At 35.5% G+C, this 24,917-nt stretch overlaps 1 protein-coding gene across 3 annotated transcripts in view; it reads right to left on the reverse strand.

The window, feature by feature from the left end:
- Positions 1-24,917, reverse strand: part of TEX11 (testis expressed 11) — a 244,864-nt gene that overhangs the window by 122,524 nt on the left and 97,423 nt on the right. For all 3 annotated transcript variants that reach the window (XM_045050778.1, XM_045050777.1, XM_006943797.4), the window contains exons 14-15: positions 4,909-5,060; positions 1,878-1,963 (exon numbers count right to left, since the gene is read on the reverse strand). In XM_045050778.1, coding sequence (XP_044906713.1) covers positions 1,878-1,963; positions 4,909-5,060 — 238 coding nt within the window. The remainder of the gene's footprint in view (positions 1-1,877; positions 1,964-4,908; positions 5,061-24,917) is intronic.

Genomic DNA, 24,917 nt, shown 5'->3' on the forward strand with positions numbered 1-24,917 from the left:
CCATACCATTCTCCAGGGCAGCTGTACCATTCCCGCAAACAGTGAAAGAGGGTTCCTTTTTCTCCACATCCTCACCAACACTTGTGGTTTCTCATCTTTTTTACTTTACCCATTTTGAAAGGTGTGAAGTGGTGTCTCATTATAGTTTTGATTTGCATTTCCCTGATGATAAGTGATGTTGAGCATCTTTTCATGTGTTTGCTGGCCATCTGGATGTCTTCTTTGGAGAAATGTCTCTTCATGTCTTCTGTCCATTTTTAGCTGGATTATTTGCGGGGAGACTGAGTTGTATCACTTCTTTATATATATTTTGGATACTAACCTTTTAATGGATATGTCATTTACAAGTATCTTCTCCCATTCCAAAGATTGCCTTTTAGTTTTGTCGACTGTTTCCTTTGCTATGCAGATTCTTTTTATTTTGATGCAGTCCCAATAGTTTATTTTTGGTTTTGTTTTCCTTGCTTCAGGAGACATATCTAGAAAAATGTTGCTACCACCAATGTCACATAAATTACTGCCTGTGTTTTTGAGTATTCTTAAGTTTTTTTTTTTTTAAGGTAAGCTCTACACTCAACATGGGATTTGAATTCACGATCCCAGTATCAAGAGTCACATGTTTCACTGAGTCAGCCAGGCACACGTATTCTTTACTTTCCAAAACAAAAACAAAAAAAAACTTGTCTGAAGTTTCAAATTTTTCTACAATAAACCTGGATTCTTTTGTAAAGAGAAAAAATATTACTACTTTTTGGCATTTTTATTGCACAATACCTATTTAAAAAGCAGTTTTAGGTGTGGGGCACCTGGGTGCCTCAGTCAGTTGAGTGTCTGACTCTTGGTTTCGGCTCAAGTCATGATCCCAGGGTCATGATATTAAGCCCTGTGTCGGATTCCATGGAGAGCATGGAGCCTGCTTGGGATTTTCTCTCTCTCTCCATCTGCTCTCCACCCCAGCTTGTGAGCTCTCTCTCTCTAATAAATAAGTTAATAAAAAAATTTTTTAAAAACAAGAGTTTTTAGATTCACAGAAAAATTGAGAGGAAATGTACAGAGATTGGCTATATACCTCCTGCGCCCACACATGCATAGCCTCCCGCATTATCAACATCCTCTACCAAATTGGTACATTTATTACAACCGATGAACTTACATGGACACATCATAATCACCCAAATTCCATAGTTTACATTAGGGTTCACTCTTGGTGATGTATATCCTATGGGCTTACACAAATGTATAATGACAAGTACCCATCATCATAGTATCATTCAAAATATTTTCATTGCCCTACAAATCCCCTGTACTCTAAATCATAGTTTTTTAAAGGGAATATAACTCTTTCTTGCTCATCATGTTACAATAAATTACTTTCCTATATCTTAATACAGATATGTCATTTCCCCTTCACTGTAAGCTCCCAATGGGGATAAACCACATCTTAGTAGCTTTAAATAAATTCTTATCCAATGCCCATTAACATTCTACATTATGGGGCGCCTGGGTGGCGCAGTCGGTTAAGCGTCCGACTTCAGCCAGGTCACGATCTCACGGTCCGTGGGTTCGAGCCCCGTGTCGGGCTCTGGGCTGATGGCTCAGAGCCTGGAGCCTGTTTCCGATTCTGTGTCTCCCTCTCTCTCTGCCCCTCCCCCGTTCATGCTCTGTCTCACTCTGTCCCAAAAATAAATAAAACACGTTGAAAAAAAATTTTTTAAAAAAAAGCAAAAAAAAACATTCTACATTATGAATATTTAATACATAGGTGGTACCTAAACAAAGAGATTATTCAAGTATTTGATGCTCTATTATTTTTCAGTGAACACACTTATTTGTTAGATTAGAGAAAGATAAAGAATGAAAATAGATTGCTCCCAAACCTCAAAACTTCTGGCAGCTTTCTGCCACAGAATGTTGTGAAAACAGCTCACTAATTCTGGTTTCAGTTTTCTTCCTCTTCGGTGACCTGAAAATAAAAACCCAAGCTCTAAAAACAAAAATCAAGATCTATTACATTAAATGAAGAGTGCTAACTATATTCAGAACCTATAATCTTTAAGTAATGGCTACAAACACAATCATATTCAGACAGGTTCTCATCATCAATTTTAGATTTACTAGCAAAACTGATTATATAATACAATCAGAGTTTGCTATAATCACAGTAATTCTTCTATCAATTTGTGATAGTTTCCCAGCCTAGTCTCTTTTTAACGTATTTTCCATGTTCCAAATTTGATCATCATCTGGTGCTTTAATGTTATTGTGAATGAACAGACAGCAATGTTAAAAATCGTTAATAAGAACTGCTTATATTATTATGTACTAACAAGATCAGATCAAGTTCACAAGAAAGGCCAATTATACCTTAAAGCCTTTGTAAAATGCTTTAAGATGACGTTTACACATAAACTTTATTACTTTAAATTGTAACTCATGTCTGATTGTTTCTGGTCTAGACATTTACAGGGCTCAAATACATTAGCACAGATTAAGGTAAAGTTTAAACTGTAATAGAATTCTATAGTCCCTTCTCTTCTACCCTTTTGGCACTATCAATTTCCACAAAACTCTTAATAAGAACACTAAGAATCTCTGACGCCCCAGCCCAGTCAGCAGACATAATTTGTTCCATGGCTTAGATAAAATAACTCACATGAGACTGAAAAGCTATTGAATATACTACACTTAAAATATTACTTAAAATATACTTTGAGAATGTAAGTTTATAATTAGGTGTCACAACAAAACTGGCTAACTATAATCTTAGGAAAATTAGTCATTTTGGATGAACACATTTTCTAGTAATGTGACAGTTAACTTTCATTAAACGTAAGATTTTTTATTTTAAAAAGTCTAAATTATTTCACTAAAGTTCTTAATTTTTCTAAAAATTATGTTTTATAAATTATGTTTTTTTTAATATACTTTCTAGTTTTCTGAAGCGCAATTTAACATTTGCTCATTCAAGGTCAACAGTAACAACTATTCTATTTTACTGTACTATTAACATATCATAGTGATACCTTTGGGAATTATTATATAGTACAGATTTTTGTTTTTTAAAAATTATTTTAAATTAAAAGTATTTGAAACTGATTTATAAAATTTGTAGAGTTTTCTCCTTCCTCGTAGTCACATTATCTGTGTATTTCCCTGTAGACCCTTTCTCTGTAATATGCTACCATTAAAATCCTAAGGATTGGTTGGGACACCTGGGTGGCTCAGTAGGTTGAGCGACCAACTTTGGCTCAGGTCATGATCTCACGGTTTGTGAGTTCAAGCCCTGTGTTGGGCTCTGTACTGACAGCTCAGGGCCTGGAGCCTGCTTCTGATTCTGTGTCTCCCTGTCTCTCTGCCCCTCCCCGACTCATGCTCTGTCTCTCTCTGTCTCAGAAATAAATAAACATTAAAAAAATCCTAAGGAGGGGCGCCTGGGTGGCGCAGTCGGTTAAGCGTCCAACTTCAGCCAGGTCACGATCTCGCGGTCCATGAGTTCGAGCCCCGCATCAGGCTCTGGGCTGATGGCTCAGAGCCTGGAGCCTGTTTCCGATTCTGTGTCTCCCTCTCTCTCTGCCCCTCCCCCGTTCATGCTCGGTCTCTCTCTGTCCCAAAAATAAATAAAAACGTTGAGAAAAAAAGAAAAAAAAAGAAAAAAAAAGAAAAAGAACCTCACTTTCTTTAAAAAAAAAAAACAAAAACAAAATAAAAAAAAAAATAAAATAAAAATCCTAAGGATTGGAAAACCAGGTAATCAAACTTATCAAAATTGGGTCTAAAAATAACTGGATACTTAGGGAGGGTCTGCAAGGAGTGTATTATCAGTAAAATATGGTTCACAGAATCTAGAGTTCAAAAGGTTCTTAGAGATTATCTACTCAAAATATTTCCTTTTAAAAAGTATCAATGATTATGTTTTTATAAAAACATGATACAAACTTGTAAAAATTCAAGAAATCTGGTAAAATATAAAGAAAGCAGTAAGTCACCTACAACACCATTACTCAGAATACAACCCAGTATCAAGATTTACTATCACTCCTGTTATATCTCTGTATATGTGTAGAGTTGGGAGGATGTATTGGGGTGAGAATTTTCTAAGAAAGGGATCATATTTATCTGTGTTCTTCAAGGTATAGAGATCTGCAGAGAGATAGAGGGTCAGGGAAATGATGAAATCTGGTTCTACATCTCTGCTTTAACAGAAACTCTAATGTTTTATTTGGGACAGGATTCAAATAAGATTGCATTAAGAAAGGATCATGGGGTTAAAAAAGAATTTAAAAACAGGAATGCAAAAAAAAAAAAATGGGGCTCCTGGGTGGCTCAGTCGGTTAACCACCCAACTCAATTTTGGCTCAGGTCATGATCTCACAATTGGTGAGATCGAGCCCTGCATCTGCCTCTGCATGGAGTGTGGAGCCTTCTTGGGATTCTCCCTCCCCCACCCCCTCTGCTCCCCGACTTGTGCTTTCTCTCTCTCAAAATAAATAAATAAAAACTTAAAAAAAAATAGGAATGTATTTCACAACCTCTAATTTTATAGTTAGAAAAAAACAAGATCCAGAGATGTTATTAACTTGCCAGAAGGCACACAGCTTACTTGAGATCACACTGAAATCATGATATTAGGTCTCTAATCTCACAATTTTTCACTACATAGAAGGATTTAAGCTCAGAGGTTTGTATGTTTTTGCTGTTTTGCTATTTCTGCTTAGTTTCTCATTCTAGCTTGCTGAACATGTGGAATCTGGATCCGTGAGGTGTTACAGTTCATGGCGATTAGGGAGAAAAAAAGGAAGTTAGAAAAATGGATCCTCTGACCTAAGAATTTTGCCACTGTTCTGACATCTATTCTAAGAATTATATGTATGTTAACACCTTTCTAAAACCTGCAGAAATCCTACTGACCTATAATGATTTCTTCAATCTTCTCCTTGGCAAGCAGTTCTTCCTTTCTTTGTAAAAGCATGTCAATGTGGAGCAGTAGAGCTTTTCCAATATCTTCTGATGACTTAAAACGCTCACAGATAATCTTCATTAAATCAAACCCAACAAATTCTCTGTTCAATGAAACACAATTTTAAATGGCATGAATAGAATAACTGGTTTTAGATCAATGGGACTAATGACAGTGAGCAAAACATGCAAGATAAAACTGTATCTGAGCTTAGGTAATATAATTACATGTCTAAATAAGCCAATTTGTTAACAATAAATTATTTAGGGGCACCTGGGTGGCTCAGTTGGTTAAGGGTCCGACTTCGGCTCAGGTCATAATCTCATGGTTCATGGATTTGAGCCCTGGGTCAGGCTCTGTGCTGACAGCTTGGAGTCTGAAGCCTGCTTCAGGCTTCAGATTGTCTCCCTCTCTCTCTGCCCCTCCCTCACTCATACTCTGTCTCTCTCTTTTTCAAAAATTAATAAACATTAAAAAAACAATAAACTATTTAATTCAATTTCAGTTTATTCAGCCACAAACATTTTCTTGTCATGAACACCTACAGTCAAATAATCATCTCTCTCCTAATGTCTAATTTATGCTTTTGCCTCCAGAACTAATGCCAATTTATAAAAATTGGAACATGAGATCAAGCAAAGACACATGAACTAACATTAGAAATTTACTAGTCCCTTGTGATGAGAACTTTTTGGGTCTACTTGCTTAGCAACTTCCAAATATACCATACAGTAGTGTTAACTACAGTCATGTTGTATGTAATACCCCCGTATTTATTTATCTTATAATTGGAGGTTTGTGCATTTTGACCACTTTAGGCCATTATGATATACTTTTTTTTTTAATTTTTTTAACATTTATTTATTTTTGAGAGACAGAGTACGGACTGGGGAGGGGGAGAGAGAGAAGGAGACACAGAATCCAAAGCAGGGTCCAGGCTCTGAGCTGTCGGCACAGAGCCCAATGCGGGGCTCGAACCAACAAATCGTGAGATCATGGTCTGAGCTGAAGTCAGATGCTTAACTGACTGAGCCACTCAGGTGCCCCTATGATATACACGTTAAACTTACACAGTGATGAATGTCAATTATATCTCAATAAAACTGAAAGAGAAAAAAAGAAATTTACCAGTTCCCTCTGCCAACAGCTCCTTTAAAAAGTTTATTTATGCTTGATCACACAAATAGTACACCAATATATCTGGATTATTTAAAAATGCAAACAGCTCATGGATTGGAAGATGTAATATTGTTAAGATGCCAATACTACCAAAGCAATCTACAGATGTAAATGTGATCCCTACTGAGGCGCCTGTGTGGCTCAGTCAGTTAAGGGCCCAACTCTTGATTTTGGCTCAGGTCATGATCTCACGGTTCTGATTTCTAGCCCAGCACGGGGCTCTGCGCTGACAGCACAGAGCCTGCTTGGGATTCTCTCTTTCCCTCTCCCTCTGTTCCTCCCCCGGCTCACATGTGCTCTCTATCTCAAAAATAAATAAACATTTAAAAAAAATAAATGTAATCAATCTCTATGAAAATCCCAATGATTTTTTTTTTTTTTGCAGAAATGGAAAACTCCGCCCTAAAATTCATATGGAATTACAAGGGACTCCAAAGAGCCAAAACAAACCTGAAACAGAAGAACAAAGCTGTAAGACTAGCAATTCCTGATTTCAAAATTTACAGCAAAGGTAATCAAAACAGTGTGGTACTGGCATAAAGACAGATATATACACCAATGGAACAGAACAGAGTTCAGAAATAAAATGCCTCACATATAATCAAATGATTTTCGACAAGGGTGTTGAGACCATTCAGCAGAGGAAAGAACAGTCTTTTCAATAAATGATCTTGGGACAATTGGATATCTGTATGCAAAAGAATGAAACTGGACATTTATATTATACCATACACAAAAATGAACTGAAAATGGATCAAATGACCTAAACAGAATAGATAAAGTATAAAACTCTTAGAAGAAAACACAGGGCTGGGTTGCTTAGTTAGTTGAGCACCTGACTCAATTTTGGCTCAGGTCATGATCTCACCGTTAGTGGGATCAAGCCCCAACATCAGGCTCTGTACTGACAGTGTGGAGCCTGCTTGGGATTCTCTCTCTCTTGCCCCCCTCTCTCTGCGCCTCCCATGCTTGTGCGTGCTCTCTCTCTCTCTCTCCCTCTCTCAAAATAAATAAGCATTACAAAGAAGAAAATATAGGGGAAAATCTTCATAACACTGGATTTGATAAGAATTTCTTGGATATGATACAAAAATCACAGGAAACAAAAGCAAAAATAGGTAAACTGGACTACATTAAAATTTAAAACTTTTGTGTAACAAAGGATACAACAGAGTAAAATAGGCTATCTATGGAATGGGAGAAAAAATTTCAAATCGTATCTGATATGGGATTAATATCCAGAATATGTAAAGAACTCCTAAAACTCAACAACAAAAAAAGCAAACAACCTGATTTAAAAAATGGTAAATAACTTGAAAAGACATTTCTCCAAAAAAGACATACAAGTGGCAACAATCACATGAAAAGATAATCAGTATCACAAACCATTAGGGAAATGCGAATCAAAATTACATTGAGATGCCACCTTACACCCATTAGGATAGGTGCTATCAAAAAAACCAAAAAATAACAAGTGTTGGTGAGGATGTAAAAATTGGACATCTTGTGCCACTGTTGGTGGGCATGTAAAATGATATAGCTATTATGGAAAAAAAATATAGCAGTTCCTTAAAAAATTAAAAATAGAATTTCCATATTATCCAGTAATTCTGTTTTGGGGTATAAACCAGAAATAACTGAAAGCAGGGTCTCAAATAAATATTTGTATATCCATTTTCATAGCATTATTCACAATAGCCAAAAGATGGAAGTAACCTAAGTCTCATCAACAGCTGAATGGATAAATGAAATGTAGTATATACATACAATGGAATATTATGCAGGTTTTAAAAGGGAGGGAATTCTGACACATGCTACAAAATGGTTGAATTTTGAGAACATTATGCTAAGTGAAATACACCAGTCAGAAAAAGGCAAATACTGTATAATTTCACTAATATAGGGTACCTATACTAGTCCTTCATAGAGACAGAAAGTAGATTAGTATATGCAAGGGGCTTGGGGAAGGGGGACTCAGGAGTTATTGTTCAGTGGGCATAGAGGTTCGGTTTTGCAAGATGAAGAGAGTGCTCTGGAGATTGGTTGCAAAACAATGTGAATGTACTTAACAATAGTGAACTGGACACTTAAAAATGGTTAAGATGGTAAATTTTATGTTATGTGTATTTTACGAAAATTTTTAAAAATTTAATAAAAAAGTACAAATAACAAAGATAAAGCTTACATTTCCTTGGACCCCTACCCTGTACCAGCCCCTTGCTAAGAGGTAGACACTTGTAAGATTAATAAGTATCTTCTTTGGGCCTTCCCTGGTACATTTATATGTCTGTACTTAAACATAGTTTTTACAATATATAAATGACATATTACATATACTTTGCTTCTTTTTCTTTCAATACCATGTCTTAGAGTTCATCACATATAGATTTACCTTACCCTTTTTAATTCCCACATAGTATTTTTATAGTATGGAGATAACTTACTTTTCTAATCTATTCCTCTATTGATGGTATTCAGGATGCTTTCAATATTTCACTATTACAAGCAATGTTCCAGCAAATATCCTTGTAAACATGCGAGGTACCACATTTAAATACCAAGGAATAAAACTGCTGAGTATGAGCACTTTCAATTTTGATCCCGTCAATTTGTCCCCCAAAAGAATGGGTGCTGGAGAAGCTGGCAACTTGGAAATGTCAATCGGTGCATATAAAAATTTAAATTCCCACCAGCATCACCTAATATAATGAAACTTTAGTTTTGGCCAATTTGATTGTCAACCATCTCAAATCAGAAGGCTTTACCTAAAAGTTCTGCTTGGTTTTTATTTATTTAAATTTTTTTAGTTCTGCTTGATTTTTAAACTTTCACTATCCCTTTTCTCCTAGTAGTCTCCTTAACACCTAAAAAGAAAGAGGAAAAAGAAAAAAATTGCTATCCAAATATCAGAAGATAACTATATAGATATAAATCATGTAATATAGATTTCTTTTTTACACAGAAATCTATAGGAAAGAAAACCAGAACTCCCAATTTGGCCTTTCCTGTCATCAATTCTGGAGAAAAATAATTAAAAAACTATTAAAATCATTCTCCCCATGAAAAGCCCAAATTTTCTTCAAACATTACAAATGAAGAATATTTAATGGCATGATACAAGATACTGTTCGTAGAAAGGGCATAAGGAGAGTCAGTCATGAAAGTAATGAAAGGTTACAAATATTGAGTATTTGTTCTATGCTAAATAGTGCATTAAGCACCTTATACACCCTATCTTATTAAATTTTCATATTAACACCATAAAGTGTGTTGCATCATACTCATTTTGCAGTTGAGGCTCAGAAAGTCCAGAAAATAGACACAAAAGCAGCATGCAGGATTTGCAGCCAACTCTGTTTACCCCAGAGTTTTTCCCATTTTATTCCGACTTCCTGTGAAAATAATATTCAGGGTCACAATAACAATGGTGATAGATATGATTCAAAGGAAAATTATTTAACTCCCCTATTAAATGTTTTCATTAATTTAAGTTACCTATAAATCATTTTACTTGAGTCCTCTTCCTCCCATGAGATATCTGTACAAATGCTAAAGATGTGGTCAAAATAAATGCTGACAATTAGGATATAATAAAGTCATATGAACTGCTGCCAGGAATATGCCACCATATACAAACTCTCCATCTACAGGGTGAGGCAGACAGGATGGGTCAGGCCTTCCACATTTCTTTAAGCCCTTTCACTCACCCAACCAGGCTGCTCAGGGCTTTCACAGCTCAGAACCTAACAGCAAATCCAGGCTATTTGTTGCCTCTACCAGATCCACGCTTTCAGCAACTTCCCCTTCTCTCTACAGACTCAGCCCCTATCCACAGGCCTCGTCTCTTAGTGTCAGCTCTTAGGAATCTGTTACCTGGGCATGATTCCTCTCTAGCTTTCCCTGGAGCTCTCATCCCTTCAGGGATCTGAAGGAGAAGGAAAGGCTCCTCAACAACCCCTCCCGAAAGCCAATGGCCCTTTACTTTCTTTTTTTCTATGTGAATAAACCATTAGCTGTAAAGGAAAACGAGTATTTTACCAAAATATAATTGAAAGAAGAAACAATTGTTGGGGGGAAAAGATACAGTAAAGGAGAAAAAAACTAGAATGCATTATTATATTAGAATAAAAAAACTGGAAAACAAGATTTTGAGGCTGAAAAACTAGAGAAGCAATTCAGGTAATGGAATAAAAATGTAGATAAATACATATATAGAATCTTGAAACAGGCATATTAAAAAGGACTTGGAAATGCTACTTTACAGAAATTACAGCCTTAGGGGTATATACCCATCAGTTATATGTTTATGTTTGGTAAGGATATATACATCAGTAAATGACACAGTGCAGAAAAGAGTACACATAGCAAAGCTGAGATTGCCTATTATTAGAAAGCCCTGCTTGCACACAAGAAACAACAGGTGTTGGCAAGGATGTGGAGAAAGGGGAACCCTCTTGCACTGTTGGTGGGCATGCAAAGTGGTGCAGCCACTCTGGAAAACAGTATGGAAGTTCCTCAAAAAGTTAAAAATAGAACTACCCTACGATCCAGCAATTGCACTACTAGGTATTTACCCAAAGAGTACAAAAATACAAATAAATTCAAAGGGATACATGCACCCCAATGTTTACAGCAGCATTATCTACAATAGCCAAATTATGGAAACAGTCCAAGTGTTCATTGACTGATGAATGGATAAAGAAGAGGTGGTATATATATGCAATGGAATATTGCTCAGCCATAAAAAGAATGAAATCTTGCCATTTGCAACTATGTGGATGGAGCTAGAGTGTATTATGCTAAGCAAAATAAGTCAGTCAAAGACAAATACCATACGATTTCACTTGTATGTGGAGTTTATAAAACAAAACAAAAGATCATAGGGAAAAAAGGGAGAGGCAAAACCAAAAAACAGACACCTAACTATAGAGAATAAACTGATGGTTACCAGAAGGGGATGGGTAGGGTGAAATAGGTGATAGGGATTGAGGAATGCACTTCTGAAGAACACCAGGTGTTATATGTAAGTGTTAAAACACTAAATTATACACCTAAAACTAATATTGCATTGTATATTACCTAACTGGAATTTAAATGAAAACTTAAAAAAAAAAGAAAGGCCTGCTGGCAAGGTTGGCCCTTGGCTGAGTTCCCTACACTGATATAAAACTTTCCCTTAACAATAAGGGTGACTCACTATGCCTGGACTGTGCAAACAAAATGGTTTATACTGAACATCTACTTCCCTTCTGGGTGTCTGGAATCTTGGTATGTGCTAGGGAGGGGTACCGTAAAGCCTTAGGGACTTAGTCTCTAATGAGCTGCCTGATAACGGTTCACACGTGTTGTCATACTCATTGCTAGAAGAATTAAGCATGTCCTGTGCAACTCTATTGGGAAGGAACTCTTGGAAGCTTGTTCCCAATGTCCTTTAGACTTTGGTCCTAGTGCCTTTTAGCTTTACTTTTCCTGATTGTGCTTTGTAGCTTTTAGTTGTTAAGAAAGCTTTGCCATGGAGGCACCTGGGTGGCTCAGTCAGTTAAGCATCCAGCTTCAGCTCAGGTCATGATCTCACAGTTCATGGGTTCAAGCCCCATCTCTGGCTCTGAGCTGACAGCTCAGAGCCTGGAGCCTGCTTCAGCTTCTGTGTCTCCCTCTCTTTCTGCCCCTGCCCCATTCATACTCTGTTTCTGTCTCTCAAAAATAAACATTAAAAAATATTCTTAAAAAAGAAAGCTTTGCCATGATTATTACTAGCAAAAAAGAAGCTATAAACCTACACACACACACACACACACACCTGCAAAGCACAAGAAGCAAAACCGGATAGAACTAAAAGAAGAAATAAGTCCACAATTAGAGTTGCAGACTTCAACACTCCCTTTCAAAAATTCACAGAACTAAACAAAAACCAGTTAAGATACATACTCATCAACTAACAGGATCTGACATTTACAGTAGACATCATCAAACAGTAGCAGAATACACGATCTTTCCAAGTGTCCACAGAATATATACTGAAATAGACCATATTCTGGGCCATCAGACAAACCTTAAGAAGCTTAAGTAAAAACATACAGTATGTTCTCTGGTAACACAGATCAGATAGAAATCAGTACCAGAAAGATAACCGGGTTAAACTGAAAACAATATAGCAAAATTTGTGGGGTGCAGATATAGCAGCACTGACAGGGAAGTTTTTTATCCTTAAAGGCTTATATTAGAAAAGAAAAAAAAGTCTCAAATCAGTAAGGTAAGCTATCACTGTGAAGAAACTAGAAAAGGAAAAACAAATTAAACCTCTTAAAGTAAGCAGAAATAAGTAAATAATAAACATAAGAGCAGAAATCAATAAAATTAAAACAAAAAATAGAAAAATCAATAGATCTAAAAGCTAAAGTTGGTTCTTCAAAAAATGTATATTAACAAAAAAAAGACACACAGATGGTCAAAAGATACATGAAAAGATGCTTAACATCATTCATTACCAGAGAAATGCAAATCAAAACCACAATGAGATATCAGCTTACACTTGTCAGATGGCCAAAATAAAAAGACAAGATAAAAGTGTTAGTGAGGATGTTGATAAAAAGAAACCCTCATGCACTGTTGGTGGAAATGTAAACTGGTACAGCCACTGTGTAAAACAGTATTGAGATTTCTCAAAAACTTAAAAATAGAAATACCATATGATCCAATAATTCTACTACTGGGTATTTACTCAAAGAAAACAAAAACAACGCCAGAAGATGCATCCCTGTGTTTATTGCAGCATATTTTACAATAGCCAAGTTATGGAAGCATCCTAAGTGTCCATAAACAGATGAATAGATTAATATATATGCAATGGAATATTAAGCAGCCATAAAAAAGAATGAGATTTTGCCATTTGCAACAACATAGATGGGCCTACAGGGTATTAAGTTAAGTGAAATAAGTCAAAGACAAATACTGTATGATTCTACATGTGGAATTTAAAAACAGAAAAAAATGAATAAATAAACAAAAGCGGGGTGGGTGAATGGGTAAAATGGGTGAAGGGGAGTAGGAGATACAGGCTTCCAGTTGTGAGATAAAGTCATGGGAATAAAAGGAACAGCATCAATATAGTCAATGATAATTGTAATAGTTTTGTATGGTGACAGATGGTAGCTACACTGTGGTGAGCAAAGCACAATGTATAAAGATACTGAATCACTATACTGTACACCTGAAACTAGTTTAACATTGTGTGTCAAATTTAAAAATGAAAAAAAAATATGTGTGTGTGTATATATATATATATATATATATATATTATATGAAATTGACAACCATCTAGCAAGACTGAGAAATAAAGAGACCAGATTCAAATTACTAGTATCAGGAATGAAGCAGGGGATATTATTACAGACCCTAAATACATCAAAAGGACAAGAGAATACTATGAGCAATTCCACATACATAAATTTAATAAGTTTGATGAAATGGACCAATTCCCCCCAAAGCAACAAAACTAACACAATTCACCAGTGAAATATAAAATATATAATTTGAATAACAACATATTTATAAAATATATAAAACTGAATAACTACAACTATTAAGGAAATTGAATTTGTAATTTAAAAACTCCTGTAAGGGCGCCTGGGTGGCGCAGTCGGTTAAGCGTCCGACTTCAGCCAGGTCACGATCTCGCGGTCCGTGAGTTCGAGCCCCGCGTCAGGCTCTGGGCTGATGGCTCAGAGCCTGCAGCCTGTTTCCGATTCTGTGTCTCCCTCTCTCTCTCTGCCCCTCCCCCGTTCATGCTCTGTCTCTCTCTGTCCCAAAAATAAAAATAAACGTTGAAAAAAAAACAAAAACAAAAACAAAAAAACTCCTGTAAAAGGGCCGCCTGGGTGGCTCAGTCAGTTAGGCATCTAACTTTGGCTCAGGTCATGATTTCACAGTTTGTGGGTTTGAGCCCCACACTGGGCTCTCTGCTGTCAGTGTGGAGCCTGCTTGGGATCTTCTGTCCACCCCGCTCTCTGCCCCTCCCCTGCATGTGCTCTCTCTTTCTCAAAAATAAATAAACATAAAAAAATAAAAATAAAAACTCTTGAAAAAAAAATAAATAAAAACTCCCGAAAAAGATGTTTCAGAACAAAACAGTTTCACTGAGGAATTCTACCAAATATCTAAAAAAGAATTAACAAAAATTCTATAAAATATCTTCCAGACCTAATAGAGAAACAAACACTTCCCAATTCATTTCATCAAGACAATATTATCCTGGTAACAAAGTCAGACAAAGGCAGTACAAAATCAGAAACTATAGACCAATTTCCCTCACAAATACAGATGCAAAGATCCTTAGCAAATATTAACAAGTAGGAAAAAGCAATACATTCAAAGAAGTAACACCACGACCAAGAGGGTTTATTTCAGGAATGTAAGACTGATTAGTATTTGAAAAATAATCATTGCAATTTGCCATATTAACACAGTAAAGAAGAAAGATCACATGATCATATCAACTTATACATAAACAGGATTTGACAAAACTCAATACCAATTCGTGATTTTAAAAAACTATCATCTCGAAAAGGTGAAAATAGAAGGCCACTTTCTCAACTTGATAAAGAACATCTACAATAAATCTACAGCTCTCCTCATACTGAAAACACACCCAACGACAGCAAAATATACCTTATTCTCAAGTACACACTGAACATTTGCCAAAATAGATTATCCTCTGGGCTATAATACAAGTCTCAGTGTATTCAAAAAAAATTCAAATCATACAAAGTATATTCTCTGGACACATAGAATTAAATTAGGAATCAATTAACAGAAATATCTTTAGGAAAATGCTCAGATATTTGGAAGCTAGCACACTTCTAAATAGCCCATGGGCTAAATAAGGAAATCAAAAGGGAAATTTGACGGTATTTTGAATTGAGTAAAGATGAAAAAAAAAACATTTAAAATTTGTGGGATGTTGCTAAAAGGTGATACTTCATGGAAAATTAATAGTAGTAAATTCTTACCAAAAAAAAGAGAAAGTTCTCAAATCAATCATATCATCATCTATCTTAAAGAATTCTAAGAACAAGAGCAAATATAACCCAAAGTAAGCACAATAAAGAAATAAATAAACTTCAAAGCAGAAATCAATGAAATGAATAGCTATTTCCTTGAGATCAATAAAATTGGAAAATCTCTAGCCAGACTAATCAAAACAAATGAGAGAATATACAAATTACCAATATCAAAAACAAGAGGGTTGACATCACTATAGACATTTACAAATGTTAAAAAAAAAAGTTAACAAGGGAATATTATAAAGAACTTTCGGCCAATATATTTGACATCTTCAGTGAAACAAATTCCTTAAAAGACTCAAATTATGAAATCTCACTCAAGAAGAAATCAGTAACATGAATAACACTATATCTATTAAAGAAATTGAGTATGTAGTGAAAAACCTTGCCACCAAAGAAACTTCCAGGCCCCAAAATTTCTCTACTTAATTCTACCAAATCCTTAAGGAAGAAATAATATTAATTTATTTCAGAAAATTGACAAGGAGGTTGTACTTCTCAACTTATTCTATAAGGCCAGCATTAACCCTGATACAAAAACCAGATACATAAATTATAAAAAAATAAAACTACTAATCAATATCTGTCATCAACATATATGCAAAAATTCTGAACAAAATTTTGCCAAATCAAATCCAACAATATATAGTGCTCACTTCGGCAGCACATATACAAATTCAACAGTATATAAAGTATAATATATCATAACAAAGTGGGGTTCATTCCAAGAATGAACATACAAAAGTTAAGTCAAATGGATCATAGACTTAAATGTAAAACCTAGAGCCAAAAACACTTCTGACAGAAAACATAAGAGAAATTATTTGTGACCTGGGCTAATCAAAGATTTCTTTGATAGGACACCAAAGCCTCCATACGAGAGAAAATTGATAAACTAGACTTCATCAAACTAAAAACTTCTGTTCTTCAAAAAAGTCTATTAAGAGAATACAAATCCAAACCACAGGCAGAAAATATTTGGAAATCATGTATCTAATAAGAGATTGGCTACAGAATAAAGAACTCTAACTCAATATTGAGAAAACAACCCAAATTTTTACATGGGCAAAAGACCTGAACAGACACTTCACAAAAAAAGGGTGCACAGATGACAAGCATATGAAAAGATGATCAACACTATTAGTTATTACAAAAATGCAAATTTGAGCCACAATGAGATGTCATTCTGTACTTACTGAAATTAAAAACGCTGAACATTCTATGTGTGGGCCAGGATGTGGAGGAACTGACACTTTTCATACATTGCTGGTGGGAATGTGAATTGTTACAACTACTTTTGAAAAGAGACTAAAAGTTTCTTAAAAAGTTAAACATACACCTACCATCCAATCCAGCCATTTCACTTCTAGGTATTTACTAAGAAAAAGTATATATCCATATAAAAACGTGTATGAATATTCATAGCAATTTTATTTGTAACAGACCTGAACTGAAAATAACCAAAATGTTTTCATCAACAAATGAATGGATAAACAAATTGCTATATATCCATACAACAGATTACTACTCATCAACAGGAAGGAAAGAACTACTCATAGACATAGCAACATGGATGGATCTCAGGTAATTATGGTGAGTTAAATAAGCCTGACTAAAAGGAATAAATACTCTGATTCCATTTATACAAAATTCTGGAAAATACAAACTAATCTATAGTGACATAAGTGATCAATAAATGATCCAATGGTTACCTGGTAAAGAGGAGGTGGCAGGGGGAGGAGGCATTATAAAAGGTCACAAGGGGGGCGCCTGGGTGGCTCAGTCGGTTAAGCGCCCGACTACGGCTTGGGTAATAATCCTGCGGTTTGTGAGTTCAAGCCCCCTGTTGGGCTCTGTGCTGACAGCTCGGAGCCTAGAGCCTGCTTTGGATTCTGTGTCTTCCTCTCTCTCTGCCCCTCCTCTGCTCACGCTCTGTCTCTCTCTCTGTCTCTCAATAATAAATAAATGTCAAAAAAAAATTTTTTTTTAAAGTTCACATGGAACCACTTGGGGGTGATAACTATGTTCATTATCCTGATTGTGATGATGAGTTCATAACTGTGCATGCATGTATGTATGTAAATACACACATATGTATATCCATGCATGTGTGTATATACACACGTGAAAACATATATTCATCCTATGTATACAAAAATATATGTATATACAAATGTATGTCTATACATGAATATATGGTACATATCATTTATATATGTCAATATTTATTGAATTGCGCACTTATTTTAAATATATACTGTGAATTATATGTCAATTACACCTCAATAAAGCTGTTGTTTAAAAAATAAGAAAATAAAGGATATTCAGCATTTTTAATTTTTTTTTATTTTTGATAGACAAAACACAAGTGGGGGAGGGGCAGAGAGAGAAGGAGACACAGAATCCGAAGCAGGCTCCAGGCTCCGAGCTGTCAGCACAGCCCGACACGGGGCTGGAACCCACAAACCGTAAGATCGTGACCTGAGCTCAAGTCGGACGCTTAACCGACTGAGCCACCCAGGTGCTCCAGTATTACTTTACATAATTGCTAGAAGTGGATGGGAAGGCCAGCTAGAACTGTCAGTCATTACAAACTCACTGCCACCTTGCACAGAGAACCCTGAAGATTGCTCTAAAAATACTGTTACATTTCTAAGGAATGCTCTACTTATTTACAGGTAATATCAAGATCTCCGCTCCCTGGAGTTAGTTTCACACACAAAAAAAGGATATGTAAGCCAAATATAATGAACTGTGAGAATTTGCTATGTGTTAGAAATATAGGATATAACTGATTCCTTAAAGTATTAGGAACTACAAATTGTTATAATGCTAGTAGGTATATAGACATCACTGATCTTCTGGTTTAATAGTAACAATAATTTTCCATTTAAGGGTATAAATAATCTACACATAGAAAGTAAACTTTTCATTGAACACTAATTTTAGGCTACACCTGAAGAACCTGGCTTTGGCTGCAATTATTTGCTTTGCAGTTGAAAAAACCCACTTAGCAATCTAGTTGATCTGGCATTACAGTGTCCCCCAAACCTGTAGCTTTGCCATATGTAACCTTTAAAGATATGTATCCAGTATAGTATTTTTTTGTCTGTGTGTTATGTGACCATCCTATTTATGATTGTTAGGCTTTAGCTCACAGACCAGCAGCTAACTGAGAGTCCTGCAACCACAATTTAGAGCTAGAAAGAACCTTAACGTTTATTTATTCCAACGTCCTCTAACCCCTCATTAACAGAAGCACTAGAGGCTTTGGTTTTCTACTGCTGCTGTAACATATTATGACAAATTTAGCAGCTTAAATCACCCATTTATTATTTCACAACTCTGTAGGTCAGAAATCTAGGCAGGCTCACCCGGGAATTGTGCTTAGAGTCTCACAAGGCCAAGTCAAGGTATTGGCTGGCCTCGGCTCTTATCTGGGGGGCTCTAGAGGAGAATCTGCTTCTAGGCTTATTCGGGTATTGGCAAAAAATCAGTTCTGTAAGGTTCTGGGGACTGAGTCTCATTTTCTTGCTGGCCTTCAACTGGGATTTGTTCTCAGCCCCTCGAGGCCACTTGAATTCCTTTTGAACACTGTGCTTTGAATGTATCTGACTTCACCTTCTGCATACCTCTTTTGCTTTTAAGGGCTTATGTGATTATACTGGGCACACCCAGATAATCCAGGATAATATCCCTATTTTATATTCAACTGATTAATAACTTTAATTCCTTTTGCCTTAACTTTTTTTTGCCTTTTGCCTTCCTTGATTCCTTAACAATCCCAGGAATTAGGTTATGGATGGGCCTTAGGGGCCCATTATTCTGCTTTTCAAAGTCCCTGAGAAATTAAATGATGCGTCTGAAGTCATTCAGTTAGTAGCAGGAACTCATTCCAATACACTACACGTTGTCTCTTGCTGACATATAATCATTGCTCATGCTAAATAGCATTTTAGTAATCATCAGTTCAATGCTTGCAAATGGGCTCACTGTTAGTAAAAGTGTCCTGTAATTTACTCTTATGCACAACTCACAAGTGATGCTCATAAAACTGCTTAACAAGCTAAATGTAGCATCTCAATCATGTCCAGTACTACTAGCCTTATATAAAATGGTAAACATGAATTATATTCTGGAGACACATGGCTCAACTAAATAAAATATTAGTTCCAATAATTCTTCAAAATTAATAATAGCCAAAATCTATCGAATGCTTACTATGTCCCATGAATATTACATGAATTACTGTACTTAATCCTCAGACATATAGGTATGTTCCTTCTATACACAATTTGTTCAAGGACTTTTTTTATCATGAAAGGATATGGTAACTTGTCAAACACTTTTTCTGCACCTAGGGAAAATCATGATTTTTTACATTTATATGCAGTTGAGATACAATATTGTATTAGTTTCAGATGTACAATATAGTGATTATATACATTACAAAGTGATCACCATGCTAAATCTAGCTACCATCTGTCACTATATAATGTACTATATATCATTAACTGTATTCCCTATGCTGAATATTGTATCCCTGAGTCTTATTTATTTTATAACTAGAAGTTTGTATATTTTAAACTCCACCTATTTTCCCCATTCCTCACATAAAAAATCATGATTTTTACCTTTCATTCTATTAGTGTACTGTATCACATTTACTGTTTTGCATATATTGAACCATCCCTGCATCCCAGGGATAAATCCCACTTGGTCATGCTGTTTAGCCATTTTAATGTGTATTGATTTCAGTTTGCTAATATTTTATTGAGAATGTTTACATATATATTAAGACTATAGGTCTATAGTTTTCTTGTATCTGGCTTTGTTATCAGGGTAATGCTGGCCTAGTAAAATGAGTTTTGAAGTGTTCCCTCTTTTCATTTTTTTGGAAGAGTTTGAGAAGTATTGGTATTAATTTTTCTTTGAATATTTGGCAGAATTCACCAGTCAAGCCTTCTGATCCTTGGCATTTCTGTATTGGGAGGTTTTTGATTACTGATGAATCTCCTTACTCATTATTGTTCTGTTCAGATTTTCTATTTCTTCCTCATTCAGTCCTGGTAGGTTGTATGTTTCTAAGATTTTATCCATTTCTTCTAGGCTATCCAATTTGTTATCATATAATTGTTCATAATATTCTCTTATAATTCTTTATATTTGTGTGGTGTCAGCTATAATGGATCCTTGTTCATTTCTTTTTTAAAAATTTTTTTAGTGTTTATTTATTTCTGAGACAGAGAGAGACAGAGCATGAGTAGGGGAGGGGCAGACATAGAGGGAGACACAGAATCAGAAGCAGGATCCAGGCTCTGAGCTGTCAGCACAGATTCTGACACGGGGCTCAAACTTACAAACCATGAAATCATGACCTGAGCCGAAGTCAGTCGCTCAACCAACTGAGCCACCCAGGCACCCCTCCTTGTTCATTTCTGATTTTATTTGAGTCTTGTCTCCTTTTTTTCTTAGTCTAAAGTTGTATCAATTTTGTTTATCTTTAAAAAAAAACACCTCTTCATTTCATTATCTTTTCTATTGTTTTTCTGGTCTCTACTTCATTTATTTCTTCTCTAATCTTTGTTACTTCCTTTCTTCTGCCAGCTTTTAGCTTAGTTTGCTTTTCTTTTTCTAGTTCCTTGAACTATGAAGTTAGTTGTTTATTTGCAATCTGTTTTCTTAATATGTGCATGTATTGCTATAAACTTCCCTCTCAGAACTGTTCTTGCAGCATCCCACAGACTGGGGGGGAGGGGTGTTTCCATTTTCATTTGTTTTGAGATATTTTTTGTTCCTCTTTTGATTTCTTCTCTGACCCATTGGTTGTTTCAGAGTGTGTTAATTTCATACTCCTGTTGAACATTTGTAGATTTTCCTGCTTTCCTCTTGTTGCAGACTTCTAATTTCATACCATTGTGGATGTAAAAGATAACTAGTATGATTTCAATCTTCTTAAATTTGTTAAAACTTGTTTTGTGATATTATCTATCCTGGAGAATATTCCATGTGCACTTAAGAAAAATGTATATTCTGCTGCTGTTGGATGGAATGTTCTTCTATAAATGTTTATTGGGTCCATTTGGTGTAACATATGGTTCAAGTCCAAAGATTCCTTGTAGTTTTCTGTCTGGATTGCTGAAAGTAGGGTACTGAAGCCTGCAATTATTATTTTTCAAGTCTTTCATTTCCATCACTTCCTTCCATTTTCTATACTGGAAGCTCTGAGAACAAGACTCCTTATTTGTATAGTTTATGGCAAGAACTTTTTAAAATAGTTCATGGCTTTTCTGTGGAAATGTTTTAAAAAAAAAGATAAGTCCTGAAGATAGTGTGGGACTGGCAAATTAGTTACTAACATGGTTGGAAAAAAAAGCATATATAGCAAGAGAGCACAGTAATTCAAAACAATGTAATTCTAATGCCAAATATGTAAGTAAGAATAATTTTATATTTATAATCATCTACTTACTAGGCCCTCTTTAGTGACACCAAAATATTCCGTGATTGTATTTGTTTCATAATTATGAGCTATTCTTCCCCATGAGGCAGTGATCTCTTTGAGACCAAGGACTATATATTATTTAATTTTTGTATTTTTAATGCCCAGCAACAAAAATGCTAGTACATAATAAGAACTCAGATGGGAAAGAATGAATTCCCACTATTATCAACCTGACTCAAGTTCTTATCACTTCATATGTGAGCTACCTGCAATGATTCTTAATTGATTTCCCTACCTCTAATCTCACCCCAGTCAACTTCTTGCATATGTTTTCATTAGCATGTCACTACCTTTGAAAACCTCCAGTGGGTCCTGATTTGCCTACAGCATAAAGTCCTTTAGTTTGATTCTCAAGGATTTTCACAAATGACTCCAATGTACCTAACTTTATATCTCATTACACCTTTTATATAAAATGTACGCTACAACCTCTCTGATCCATTAGTCATCATATTCTGAACAGATGATGCTGTCCTCCTATCTACTCACTACAAATGTCCTTAACTCCTCCTTTCCACTTTATTAAATTCTCTCCCATCTTCAAAGCCCAGCTGAAGTCTCACAGTCAAAGAACTCTTTCTGACGTTCCCAGTCTATAATGATCTATGCCTCTTCTGAATTCCTACACTAATTTGGCAGTTATCCCCATTTTCTATGTGCTATCTTATATTGTTATCTTTACACATACACTCTTTCCAATAAGGCTTGTAAGTTCCCTAAAAGAAGTGCCTATGCCTTCCATATGCTGCTCTTTACATAAAAGATGCTAAATTGGACTAAATTAATGTCTCTAAACCTGCCTTGTGCTCACATTTTTGCTCACTCTAATCTTCCTGCCAGGAATTCCTAATTCATTCACCTATACAAATCTTATACATTCTCTAAGTCCCTATCTCTTCCACTTAGCATTCTCTGATCAATGGAGCCTACAGTGATCTTTCGCTCCTCCTTCTAAATTTATATAGGATTTATCACCTATACCATGCATTTCTCATTTCCTGCATTTTATTGTCAGTTAACTGATCATATATATGCTTAACTTGCTGTGGCAGACTGTAAATTCATTAGAGGAATGTCTATTTCTTTTTTTAATTTCTTTAAATGTTTATTTATTTTTGAGAGAGAGAAACAGAGCACAAGCGGGGGAGGGGCAGAGAAAGAGGGAGACAGAATCTGAAATAGGCTCCAGGCTCTGAGCGGTCAGCACAGAACCTGACGCAGGGCTCGAACTAACAAACCCTGAGAGCATGACCTGAATCAAAGCCAGTCACTCCACAGACTGAGCCACCCAGGTGCCCAGAGGAATGTCTGTTTCTTATGTTTCTTTTTATCTCCAACCAGACCCCATACAACATGCTGCATCAGGCAAAATTTTTGTTGATAAAATGAACTTAAATGTATCCAATGTGCTAAGGAAAATCCAACTCTTGTCTCCAAGAAGCAATAAACCTTAAAAATCCCTTCAATTCCTCTTCCCATCTCAAGTACCCTAAAACCAAACCCCCGGGGGGGGGGGGGGAAGAAAACACATAAACCAATGATCCAAACCACATACAGTGAAAATGCAAGAACTGAATACATATTCTGTACCACCTTCCTTTCCTATAAAATGGAACTATTTTTTCTAACAATAAACTCATTAAAATTTTTTATTAGAATAAACAATTCTAACAGATTCCCTACAAAGTATGTTGTTTGGATACTTGACCTGAAATGGGAGAGGAGATGAAAGATCTATGGTGATAATTCTTGCCAACAGAGAGCTTTGACAGTGGCTGTTAGATGAGAATATCCATGCAAACATGATTAAATTAAATCCCAAGAGCCAGTGATGTTTGCTTTTACTTCCTAGTGTCTGGTGACAACCTTTTAGATCTATCCCAGGAAGGAATTAGTGTTGAGAGTATTAGGTCTTCAATATTATATCTGTCTCTTTCTCCAGATTTTCAGGATATTATCTCACTCATCTCAGCATGCCATTTGTGCAACCCATTCAAGTACTTGTTATTATATTATCAGAAGAGTAAATTTCATTTAAATGTATGATTTAAAAAATATGCTGCATCCCCAAATATAACTTTATTATATATTAGAGCCAAAAAAATTTTTGGAGGTAAGTCATTTTTATTTTATAATGTTAATCCATGGAAAAATAATATTTACTGTATGAAATTTTTTCTAAACAGAACTTTTCTGGAATTCATTCATTGTGTAGAATTGAGAGAGCTCTAAAAATTTTATTGTAATATTCAACAGTGAGTTCAAAAACTGTTGATAAAACATCAGGTCTTTTATAACAGGAAGGTTGAGAACAAAGTAGTTAATCTACAAGGTTTTTTGGTCTTTCTTTTTACTTGAGCCTAAACAAACTGCTTTCCCTATATCTAATTGTGACTTCCAAAAATTCTGATCCTGACTTTAGAAGCTTGATTTTGCTTCTCTCTATTCTTCTTTTTTTTAGTTTATTTATTTATTTTGGGAGAGAAAGAGATGGCATGAGCGGGGGAGGGGCAGAGAGAGAGGGAGACAATCCCAAGCAGGCTCTGCACTCTGAACACAGAGCCCTACACAGGGCTCAAACCCACGAAAACTGTTGCAATTATGACCTGAGCTGAAACCAACAGTTGGATGCTTAATCAACTGAGCCACCCAGAGTCCCCGCTTTTCTCTATTCTTGATTTTAGTTTGGCAATGTCAATCTGATCTCCTACAATCTTGTTCAAATTTTTTTTCTGTTGCATAGACATTTCTAGATCACTTTATCTCAAGGTTTCTGCCTCTATCTTGGAAGTCTCATTCCAATTCAAAATCTCTTAGTTTGATTATGTGATTCAGTATTCTTATTACTGGAATGAACAGTAACTGATTAACCCCACCTAAGCAGTACAAAAGAAAGGGTCTGAGCCTTTTTTGCCAATAACAAGATAAAGTGATCTATGTTAAAATTACAACTAAGAAAAAGCATGTACTAATACAGACAAGGAGTTGAAGGAAAGAAAAAACTAATACAGACAAGGAGTTCAAGGAAAGAATAAACTAAATACAGATTATTTGTTAGGATAATAAAACTAGATATGATCTTTTTCTTTTCATTTTTTATTATAATCATATGTTTACAGAGTAAAAAATAAAATAGATAAAAATTCTGAAAGGAAGGAATTAAAGCTCAAGGTGAGAAGCCAGTAATAGAAACTTAGCTGTTGTAAAAGAGTTC

Source organism: Felis catus, chromosome X, assembly GCF_018350175.1.
Source record: "Felis catus isolate Fca126 chromosome X, F.catus_Fca126_mat1.0, whole genome shotgun sequence".
Lineage (NCBI taxonomy): Eukaryota > Metazoa > Chordata > Mammalia > Carnivora > Felidae > Felis > Felis catus.